The 12,344-nt window shown below is 33.0% G+C and overlaps 1 protein-coding gene across 2 annotated transcripts in view; it reads left to right on the plus strand.

Moving 5' to 3' along the window:
- Positions 1 to 1,740: 1,740 nt before the first annotated feature.
- Positions 1,741 to 12,344, plus strand: part of LOC149261458 (GroES-like zinc-binding alcohol dehydrogenase family protein) — a 151,879-nt gene continuing 141,275 nt past the window's right edge. The window contains exons 1-2 of one of the 2 annotated variants that reach the window (XM_089422286.1): positions 1,741 to 2,103; positions 8,926 to 8,962. Coding sequence is in view for 1 of the 2 variants with exons in the window: in XM_089422284.1 (XP_089278410.1) it covers positions 2,062 to 2,103 (42 nt within the window). In the remaining variant the exon portion in view is untranslated. The remainder of the gene's footprint in view (positions 2,104 to 8,925; positions 8,963 to 12,344) is intronic. The other variant, XM_089422284.1, reaches the window with a different exon arrangement.

A 12,344-nucleotide genomic window follows, 5' to 3' on the forward strand; every position in this document is an offset into this window, starting at 1 on the left:
CTCTCCAACATGCAGATCTTTTGGGCGAAGCGCCTTGAAACACCGCGAAACCTTAGGACGCCGCACTTCTTGAGGCAAAGATGTCACCTGAGATAAAGGCAGAGCCCTCCAAAGCAGCACTAGAGGGCCGAGGCTGGCCTGTGGCCAGAATCGCAGAACTGAGATGGCGGCTAGGTCTCTCTCAATTTTTTTTTACACAATTTTGACACCAATATCAATTAACTAAATTTTACCACTTTAAAATATATATAAATAACTTTTCATCATTATTAAAATTAAAATTTAATAACATACCATCATTGGTGAAATTTAAACTTAAAACCGACACTACCATTATTATACCTACAGCAACTGAGAAGTTTTTAATTGACTTGCTATTAGTTTTTCCTTAACTAAAGTAATTTAAAATCTATTAAAAGTTATTTAAAATTTATCCAAAATTTAACATTATGAAATTAAATTTATTATTTTTAAATAAAATTTATTTCCATTTATCTCAAATATGGTTGGTTAAAATGTCTCCACTCTTATTGTGTAATAATGACATGAATTGACTTTTGTGTACTCTATTATTAATTACTATGTACACTAAATATAAATAAGTTGAAAAATAACATTATAGAATAAAAACAAATAATTTGTAATTAAATTCAAAAATTCCATTTTATCATTGGTGTAAAGTATCCAAAAGACAATTTTTATGGGTTTATTTTTTAATTTAATTTTTTTTTTTTAAAATATAAATTTGAAAAAAATATGTAAAAATAACATGTGTATAATTTGTACAATTCTCATTATATCAATTTATACTTTAATGACATGACATGTGTACTATAATATGAGCATTATATAAAAAAATTGTCATCATTCAATATTAAATAAATAATTATTGACTTGTTCTTATTCTCTTCAATGTCAATTATATATATAATCTTTATCTACCAAAAAAGTTTAATTATATTAAAAAATATTTATATAACTCATTTTATAATTTTATTATTGTTTGGAATACATACGACATATCATTAAAATATTTTATTAAACTAAGTAGCAATAAACACAAACTATATAACCTTATTAAAATTTAAAATATTAAAAAAAAACATAACACACCACTACAACAATCATTATCACTTTACGACCTTAGTGATCACTATATAATTAAAACACAATAAATTTATCACTATTAAAATGTAAAACCTTCAAAAAAAAAAAAACTTATCCTAACCGCTCAACCCAAAAAATACAACCACAACAATCTAAACCTTATGACCAGTAATCACTATGTGAATACGACACTTTGAAAGAATAAATTTATCACTATTAAAATGTAAAACCTTAGAAAAACTTATCCTAATCGCTCAACCCAAAAAATACAACCACAACAATCTAAACCTTATGACCCGTAATCACTATGTGAATACGACACTTTGAAAGAATAAATGAATAAATTTTTCATTATTAAAATTTTTACCTTGAAAAGAATCCCATCTCTCCTCCTAATCACGAAACCCAAAAAAGAAAAAAACCACAGCAATAATCACCTTATCACCACAGTAATCGGAGAGGAATAAATTTATCATTATTAAAATTTAAAACCTTCAAAAATCCTCTCTCTCATCCTAATCGCATTAATCAATATGTGATTACGACACTAAGAGAGTAATAAATTTTCAATTTCCCGTACATCATTCTCTTGTTGGGTGTTTTCCCAACGTTCATTATAGAAGAGATTTTGAGAGTTCATCATCGAATTCACCCCGAGGGGACCGCTTGCTTATGAAATGGCAAGCTTGGCGCCCTCTATGTTTCCTTTATGATTAAGCGCGCATGTCTCCAGTGAAAGCAACCCATGAGCGTCCCGCGAATTCCACAATGGTTGATCTCAAATAAAGCTACGCAAACAGCTGAAGCATATTGCTGTTGAAGCCTCGTTTCACCACACAGTGAGCTTGGAGAGAATCAGATCAACTGGCTGTTCCTTCAGTTGTTTCGAGATTAGTTTCAACGAATTTTCATCCCCAGTCGAAACCTATTAGATATTTCAAAGCATTCGCAAGCATGGTGAAGGCTATCAGAGTACACGAGCTCGGAGGTGCAGAGGTAAGCTTTACAAGTTATTCGGTCATGAATGGCACTGTACCCCGAAATTGTGCTCGGAGATGCACTTCAAAGATCTTCTGTAAATGGTCTGTGGACTTATTTCGTGATTGTTTGAGGAATTTCTGTTTTGGGTCCATGAAAAGAAAATTTAGTGAGAGTTTATAAGTTTTCAATTCAATTTATATGGGGTTTTTAGGGTTTTGGGCGTGATATTAAAGCTGTGACATCGTTGAGTGGGGACCTGGACATGGGCTCGTTGTTGTGGTCACCAATCACTGCGAATGGAAAGATGCTTTGGTGGATGATCTCCCTTGGGAAGTGACTGGAGCTATCGGGTCCGGTTGTACGATCGGGGGGCTGACTGAACAGTGTTGCTCTCTCCTATCATCCAAGATGGAAGGAGAGGAATCCTTGATAGTGGCCTAGCTGCCGGGTTGAATCTAGTGGGTAGTTCGATGGTCGAGGCTGCACCTGTTCTAAGTCCGTCTAGATCTTTGTTCGTCTGTCTGTTGGTTCGATAATGTGTGATTTGTGATCTGGAATGGTAACTCGTTATAAGCCTTGAAGATGTAGGTCAAAGACCCAGAGGGGGAGGGCTTGGAGTAACCTGAGAGGAGACTCAGCGCCTCATCGCTCTAGGGTCTGAAATGTCCAGTGTCTCTGCCTGTCTCTGCCTGTCATTTATTGCCTTGGTCAAAAGGGGTAACCTAGAAAGTAAAAAGTCAGGAAGCCTCAGGGTTGGGTGGGGCTGATAAAGATTGAGATCTGAATCTCGGCACTTCGCTCATGAAGAGAGCAAAGCATATCTATTTGGGGTATCGGAAAAAAATTCAAGAGGGGACCTCCCAAGTGTCAATAAAGGTAGTGGTAACTGCCATGAATCTCATAGTGGAAAGGGCATTTGAAAATGATATGCATCTTTATCTCCTGTCCTGTAGGTGACAAAGCGGGCAGGTCTTGTCCGGCCATGCTATGTGGTGATCTATCTCAATTTAGTCTATGGTATCCCACTTGAAACTACCCTAGGGGGATCTTTAGGACATGCATATGATGTTTCGCTGGGTATAAGAGGTAGACAATGAGGCCATCCCACAACTCTTTGAAATGCTCCAAGTACAAAGCCATCTTTAGGGCTAGGGGCTCTAATGGTGCAATCTAAGTGGCCTAGATGTATAATCTATAGATGTCCTCATGAATGGCCTCATCCAGGTTTGCGTAGAGGGTAGGGGTGGTTTGATGCATCGAAAGAGTACCTCGAAAGGGATAGATGGTTTGGAGAGATGACAATTGACCAAAGAAGTCAAGATGCCTTTGTACACCAACCATGAGCATGAGAGATGTGTAGGTAGAGGCAATGGCCTACAAAGAACAAAGTGCTAGGTAGGGATGCATCTCTATAGGAAGCAATGTCCTTGAAAAATTGGACTCTTTGTATGAAGGATAATGAATGAAAGACGACATCAAGGTGAAAGCAATGGGGTTGAAACTGTGTTTTAATGTAACGAACAAAGTTCGTATATTTAGAGGAATGCTGTGATACCAATGTAACGAACAAAGTTCATATACTCAGAGGAATGCTCTGATACCAATTTAACGAACAAAGTCTGTATACTTAGAGGAATACTCTGATACCACTGTAGCGAACAAAGTTTGTATACTTGCAATAATCTTTAGAATAATTCGAAGACAATGACATCCATTGTAGGACAAATAATTGTATATTGAATATTATAAAAGAATTGATGTGATGATGTGTAAATGAGGGTGAGGGCTTGCTTATATACCCTAGGCAGGTACCTCTTCACCAACGGTTATGTCCTTAGGGATGTGCTTTTTCATTAACTAGTTATTAATTAATCATTATTTATTATTATTGTTGTTTTACATTACTTTTAATATTTATATATATCTTTATTCATAACATTGAACAATAGGCGGGGGACAATGCATTTGCACCTAATGATGCGCCTAAAAAAGAAGGGTTGTCTTCTACTTGAATTTTTTTCACTTTGGTGCTTTTCTTCAATCTCTGGCATAGTTATGGCCAAACCTTCTCGTAACATAGTGGAATGGGATTGCCATTCCTTCTCCTGAGTAATCTTGTTGTTTGCCAATTCTGTTTCTAATTCGTTGATTTTATTCCGGTGCTTATCTAATGCTTTAGATAATTCCTGAACTGGCCATTGATTAGCTAAAGTTGTTTCTATGGCTCTATCTTTAGGACCCCTTGTTGCTTGCCAAACCATTGTTGATGATGTTTTTGTTGTGGAAGGATCTAATTTTATTTTCCTTGATCTTTTAACAATCGCTTTGACTAGGGATTGAAAAAGTAATCTCCAAGAACCACTACTGTCTCTTTCACTAGTTCTACGCCATCAATATTCATGAAAAGAGAAGACAAATTTGTAGTATTAATTGCCAAAAAGTCATAATAATTCTTGGAGATATTACCTCTATCATTCATGTAGAAGGAATTGGGCTTTGAGAGATTTCCTGAACTTGCTTTGTTTTATCAGTAAGGTTTTGACTAATTGATTTTTAATTTCTTCTGCTATTTTCTAGCCTTGAAAGGTGCTTTTTTTCCTTGTTCTTTATCTTCAAATGAAGTTTCAACCTGTTTCTCTGATTGTTCTTTTTGCCCTTTAGCTTCCCGTTCCTTCTCTTGATGCTGTACTGAAACCGGTTCTTGTTGAATGGATTTTGTTTGACCAAGTTGTTGAATGTCTATTCCCTAGCTTGATTGTTGAGCTTGAAATTTCTTAATCCGTTTATGTTCATTATTGTTGTTTGTAAAAGAAATATTGATGCCTTCTTTTATTCGTAACACATCTATAGGAATATTAGAGAACTTACTCCTTTTCTCTAGGTAAAACAAGTATGTGTTCTCTTTGAAAACTTGTAGATTTTGTCCTTCCTTCGATTTATCTAACAAGACTCCGAAAACAACTTGATCAAAAGAATCAACTTTTCTAAAAACAAAATCATACTATGGATCTTGATGAATATAATTTTTTGAATACATTACTGATTTTAGATGCACATTAATGATATCACATGGATCATATCTGTAAAAAGGAAGTGAATGTAACAAACTTATTGAAGTTCATTTGCTTCGACTACTGCATGACCTCTGTCTTTAAGAGTTAGATGGCCAATTTTAATGGGAAAATTTGGCCACAGTTTCTTGGAATTTTTGTGCAATAAGTTTGTGATACTATTGTGTGTTGTTTGATAAGCTATTTCTCTTACTGCAAGCCTATAAGGAATAAATTTAGGTAGCACATGAGGACCAACCTCACATCCATAAATTCTGAAATAAGAAAAAATCTCTTCCACAAACTAGTCTCCATTACCTTGCAGTCCTAATTGTACTTTTTTGCTAATTCTAGGAGGGGACTTCCCAAAAATATTTGATGGAAATATGGCATGATATTGTCAAGAATATCATAAAAATGATTCTTATATTGGCTTTCCCAGAGCATAGAACTAAACTGATGGATGGGTTGATTATTGAAAGACATGTTCCAATTTATCCATGGAACAGGAACAAAGGCTACTACAATATCCATTAAATAAGTTGACATATAAAAACTTGGACCAAACTACAATATCCATTAAATAAGTTGACATATAAAAACTTGGACCAAATCTTGTGGGGATGACTATGACAACTTAATGGCATCTAATAGGTTTTTTGACAATATATTTGCCTAATTGAATCTCTTAGATTGATTTATGATTCCATAGACCAGGGAACCCATTCTAGCTTAAAATGTTCTGGATCGGATTCTCCATAAAGTCTAGCTAGCATTTTAACTACAAATGTGTGAGGGTTCATAAATTGCCCAATTGGATAGAGTTTATTTTATTTGGTCTTAAAGGTCACATAATCGTCTATCCATTCCTTTATGCATTCGACTATATCATTCTTCTATTCTTTTAATACTTTTTGTTCAAAGTTAATCATGTACTCCTTATCAAGATAAATTTTTGGAGGACTCAATTTGTATATTGACTGTAAAACGTCAGGCCTCCATGAAGTTATAACTTTGTTGGAGCTATTTATTGTTGAAAATGTTTTAACATGGGCATGAGATAGGATCCAACTTACCATATCATAATAGGGAAGCATTGTTGGTTTGGTTGCAACCTTATGCAACTTTGTTTTCTTCATATATCCAAAATTGTCAGAGTTATAGTTGGAGCCTTCTTTTGAGCCACTTCATTTTGGCTTTCTCCATCTATCATTTTTGAAAAATTCTTACATTTCCTCCCGCAACATAGTTCTCACGGATTGGGTCTTGTATGTGGTATCTGAGAAGAAAGCTAAATTAGGGTTCTTTTCTTCAGAAGGCTTAGCTTTTGGTTTTGTCACTTTAAGCTTGGCTTTGACATTGTGGATAGCAGGGTTAGTTGCTTTTGTTTTTCCTTTTCGACACATTGTACCTGTGCAAAGAACAATAAAGAATTTGAGCAGACGAATTCACTTATTTCAGAAATGAGAGATAATTCAACTCCAAATTACTTACCAAAATTTTGATAAGCCTTCAATAAATAGAGTTCCTTTGAAAATTCTGACTATTTTCAGACATAGACAAACAATGTAGCAATTTCATTAAGCAACAAACTTTATTGGCTAAGTACATAAATCTTTGGCACCTAAAGAATCATTAATGCTCGAATTTATTACTCACTAAATTGTATTTTCAGGATGCAAATCCAGGAAGTCGGGCATTTAGGAGTGTGAAATGTTAAGTATTTGTCATGTTTTAATTTGGGCTAGATATTGGATATGTTATTCAGAAAGAAAAATAAAATGAAAAAAAAATTGTAAAAAATTATTTTTGCTTCGAAAATCCGGAAATACAAAAAAATCTGGGTATCAAGATATGTAAGGAATATGAACATATTGCATAGGCTTGGATATTGAATAGTTCTATTTAAAATTGAAAATTTCAATTAAAACAAATAAAGCAGAAAAACACAAATAAGGAAAATAAAATTTTATTCAATTTGGATCATCCAGGTATTTGGGAATCTGAGGTGGGGGCAATGAAGAGCATTTGATTTCGCTTGGATTCCGAGTATGAGTTGAAATCAATTTTTTTTTTTAAATTAATTTATTTTCGAAAGCGAATAACTAAATGAATAGATATTTGGGAATTCAGATATTTGGGTATTTTGAAAGAGAGTAACATTGCGAACAAGGCAAATACCTAGATAAAGACTAAAGGATATCTAGGAGTTTCAGGAATCTTGGATCTTATGTGAAAAGTAACTTAAAATAGTTTCGGATTTGGATTTCTCATAAAAACTATAATTTTTTTTTTTAAATTTTGAGATTAAAAAAAAGTCTTAAGGATTATTTACATAATCGAAAAATTCACTCAAGATTAAAAATTTAAAAAGGGTCCCTATTTTATTTTCAATAAAATTGGGTATTGTTGTAGAGCTCACAACAAATGGCGACATAATGGGGGAAACAATTATTTTTGTCAATAAAGATTTAGAATTCAAATAAATCGAAAGTTAAAATTTCATAAATAATCATAACCAACCTTAGCATACTTGATATTTAGAAAATAAAAACAAGTAATCACTAGAAGTACTGATAACCTTATCCAGTATTTTTCAAAGAGCAAAATGATGAAGTTCATTTATTAGTTCAAGACAATTGGCTCAATTAGTTCTGAGCTTTTTACCAGTATGACCAAATCTTAATACTACTAAAACAAATTGCATACATGTTTTCCTCATCTCTCAATATTGCTTCGTTGCCCATGAGCGTCCATAGCCCTGATGAAGGTGCCTTAGTATGATATAAGAATTGACCTGTTTCCAGCGAACATCCATAGCCTCTATGGGTTTTGTTATATTTCCCACATTTATTTATTTATTTAAGAAATGCTTTCAACTTCTCATTTATTTGATATCCTTTGGATTTGTGTGTTTGTATTGCGTTTGCAATTTTTGGATATTAAAAAGCAGAGTGATACCAGAGTTATTTTGATAAGCAAATGTTTTGGTGCGTTAATGATTTTAACCTATTGGTTTTATTATTCTTCACCAATGATGACCAAGGTCTTTTCTCTTTTTTTTAGTGAAATGGATGGAGCTCTTATGAAAATAAAGGATCGGTATTTTCCAAGACTAATGAAACCTACTAAAAGAATTGGTAATATCAAGTAGAGAAGGTGTCATATAACTAAGAATTATTCTTTTTATAATGATAGGATTTATTTAAATCGAATAGATTTACGATAAAGACACATTTCTCTAAAAGTGTAATCACAGTTGAAATTCTACAACCAAGTAATAAAAATAAAAAATATATATATATATATATATACAACAAAAAATGAAAGTATACATAAAAAGATAAATATTTACAAAAGAAAAATACAAATTAAAGAAACCAACTTCCTTTAGTAAATGGTGAAAATATTTACAAGTGGTTTCATGAAATTTTAAGAAAAATATCTTTTTCAAAATCTGGCCATTCATGGGGAGGTTTTCAATCTCCCCCTCTAAAGATTGAAGAATATAAGTTGAAGGGCCAAGTTTTGCATAAATCTGGAAAAGGTCCTAGCTAGAGGGCTTGGAATTTGGAATGTCTTCCTTTCTCCTCATGGCTTTTATCCCATTTCAAAACCCAATTTCCAATGGCAAAATCTTTGTTAGTAACTAAATGTTTGTTAAGAAGCGCTTCATTATTTTGTTGATGTTCATGACATTTAGCTTTGGTTTTCTGTCTTTCTTCCTCCAATTTTAATAAAGTGTAAATTCTAACTTCCATGTCTTTGATTGAATTTTTATTAACAGCTTGAGCTAATTGCATGGAAGGGAGAAAATATTTGGGGTAAGAATAGCCTCCTTGTCATAGACAAGAAAGTATGGTGAATTTTGTAATTCTTTTAAGGTGTAATTTTGTAATTTTGTAATGCCCATAATGCATTAGGGAGTTGCTTGTGCCAATTTCTTTGGTGGTGTTGCACAATTTTCTTAAAAATCTGGATAAGGTTTTTATTGGTTGACTCAACTAATCCATTTCCTCGAGGATAGTAATTAGTAGAATAATGATACTCTTATGGACACAATATTTAGTTAATTTCAAAGATGAAAAATAAGATGCATTGTCAAAAACGAAAGATGAAGGAACACCAAACCTAGAAATTATATTCAGTTCAAAGAAAGAGATCACTTGATCATCATTGATTTTCTTGAGTGGAATAGCTTCTGTCCATCTTGTAAAATAATATGTAACAATTAGAATATATTTATGAAGCTGTGAGGAATTAGGATTGATTTCACCAATTACATCCAAACCCCATTACTCAAAAGGGCTTTCTACTTCTATAGGTTGTAAAGGCAGAGCAGGTATTTTATCTCTTTTCCTAAAGCTATTTGACAAAATTTACATTTTCTTGCGTAAAAGTAAGAATCTTTAAACAAAGTAGGCTAATAGTAATATTGTGTAGTGGTTTCTCCACCAAAATGTCATCCAACTAGTCCATCATGTAGTTGAGTTAAGACCTTTTCTGCATTAGATTTCTCAAGACATCTTAGTAAAACATTGTCATAATTTCTTCTAAACAACACTCCAATTAATTGATATTTAGCACATTTAATCTAAGAGCTCTTCTTTGTTTAGGTGCTAATTATTCAGGCTCAATACCATTTAGTAGAAAGTATTTAATTTTGTAGTACCATGTATTAGTTGGCACAGGAGTGTAAATAATTTCTTCCCGACTTGCCTCAAATTCATATACCAACGTTCTTCATGATCATTTGGTAATCCCTTAGATTCTGTTGATAGTTTGCATAGACTATGTCTTCTAATGATTTTTGATGGCTTGATTTTAAGATCATATTCTTGGAGTGTAGTCATCCAATTGGCTTGCTTTTCTCCTAAATCTTTTTGCACAAAAGATTACAAACAACAAGATGAGGAACAATTATTTTGGTACGAGATTTTATAAGAAAAGGATGAAAGTGTTGATAGCTTTAAAGACCATAAGTGTTTGCTTATCAATGTTAGGATAATTTAGCTCTGTTACTTAGAATCTAGAACTCATGAAAGATATCAGTGTTTCTATATCTCCTAGATTTTCCGAGTCAGAACAATTGCATAAGACAAGTCAAAGGAAAATGTATATAATATATTTTCTCTTTCAAAACTTGGACTATTTAAAGAAGGAGCATTAACAATTACTTCCTTTATCGTTTTGAAAGATTCTTTTTCTTCATTGCCCCATTTAAATATATAATCTCTTTTGATCATATCTTGCATTGGTCTCACAATCTCAGCAAAGCCTAGTCAAAATCTTCTTACAAAATTAAGTTTTCCCAAGAATGATTTCATTGATTTCTTATTGTGAGGAAGAGGTATTTGTAAAATAGATTTAATTTTGTCCAGATCAATTACTATCTCGGCTTTTGATACTACAAAGCCTAGGAGTTTTCCTAATATTATAGCAAAAAATGTTTTCTTAGGATTTAGGGATATGCTGTATTTTTTGCATCTATCAAAAATCTTTTTTAAGTGTTCAACATGATCTTCTTTCTTTTTTGAATATACTATGATATCATCAAGACATACAGCCATGAATTATTTTTCAGACCTTTAAAAGCAATGTCCATTGCTGGTTGAAAAGTTGCCCTTTCGTTTATCAAACCAAAAGGCATGTTTTGATAGGCGAATGTTCGCCATTTTCTTTAAATGTAGTTTTCACCTGGTCTATTGGTGAAACCAAAACTTGATTATAACCAGAGAAACCATTTAACAACGAAAACATTTTTGAACTAGCAACATATTGTCAAATTTGCCCCATAGGAGGAACAAGGTAGTTATCTTTCTCAAAGGTGTTGTTTCACTTTTGGAAATCTATACAAATCCTGATATCCTCATTCTTCTTCCTAACTGGTTCTAAGTTTGATACCCATTGGGAATGTCCAACTGGAAAAATAATCCTAGCTTTCAATAGTTTGTTTAATTCATCTTTTATTTGAATTTCAAGCTTTGGATGTATTTTTCTCGACTTTTGTTGTACATGTTTGACATCTTCTTTAACTGGTCTAACGGGTTGAATTATTTTTGTATTATAAACTTTCAAATCATCATAAGTCCAAGCGAAAATGCCCTTGTATTCTTTGACAAGTTTTGAACATTCAAAGGAAGTGCCATTGACTCCTAAATTGATATTTTGGGGATTTTGATCAGTTCCTAAATTAATCACCTCATATTGGATAAAGGAACTATTTGTTTTACAATTTGTGCTTCCTTTGAACCTTTGTTGAAAATCAAAGTGATTCTCTAGACGAACTATTGATTTTGGTATGGGGTTTTCTAGTTTAGTTTAGGAGTTTAGAGAATTTTGGTTAATTTGTGAATCACGTTGATCTTCATCAATTATTGAGTCTTTGAAAGTGTCTTCCAAAGTGAATCTTTTTTTTAATAATTTGGTCATCATCATCAAACATTGTTCAATTGGAGATGTTGTCTTGGATTGATTGCAAAAAAGGATCTCTATAGAAAATCTTCCTTGAGAGAAATTTTCCACAAGTAGTTCTGAGACTACATTTGCTAGTAAATCGGCATCTACATTTTGTGATTGGGGAATGGAATTTAATTCAAAACTGACAGCTTGAATTAAATTCCACACCTCCTGTTAGTAATTCTTTAAGTGATTTGAAATTCAATTAATGGTCTTTTTTGCTTGTCTTATTGTTGTTAGAAAATCAGAAAGGCAGTAAGATTTTATCTTGTTGATAATTACTTGTGATTTCTTTGAATTATTATTATCTTTATTATGTTCTTCTTTTATCTTAGTTCATCAAGTAATTGCAAAAACCAAAACACGAAGATCAAGGACAACAAATGTGGGTGCACAGCCAGGGCAAAACCTCCATATAGGGGAAAACCCAATCAATAACTCTTCTTTCATTAATTCAAATGAGATAGACCAAGACCCTAGACCAACAAACCTTCCTCCTCCACCAAGTCAACTTTCCAATATGTTTTAGCACACTTCAGTAGTCTCTTCTTGTCCAACAACTTCAACCCAGTATCAACCCAGAAATTTCGGCCCCCAGCTTCACCAGCAGCTTAAGAATTTTGGCCTCCCAGCAACTGCAGAATTTCGGGCCCCCAGCGATTTCACAGCTTCACATGTGTGGGAAAAAGAGAGAGAATTTTCAACTTCCTATGCTTGTGAGAGATCTTCTCCTTCGTTATCCTTTTC

Source organism: Pinus tabuliformis, chromosome 6 (genome assembly GCF_031772625.1).
Source record: "Pinus tabuliformis cultivar Carrire ecotype Pingquan chromosome 6, CPIR1, whole genome shotgun sequence".
NCBI classification, from domain to species: Eukaryota; Viridiplantae; Streptophyta; class Pinopsida; order Pinales; family Pinaceae; genus Pinus; species Pinus tabuliformis.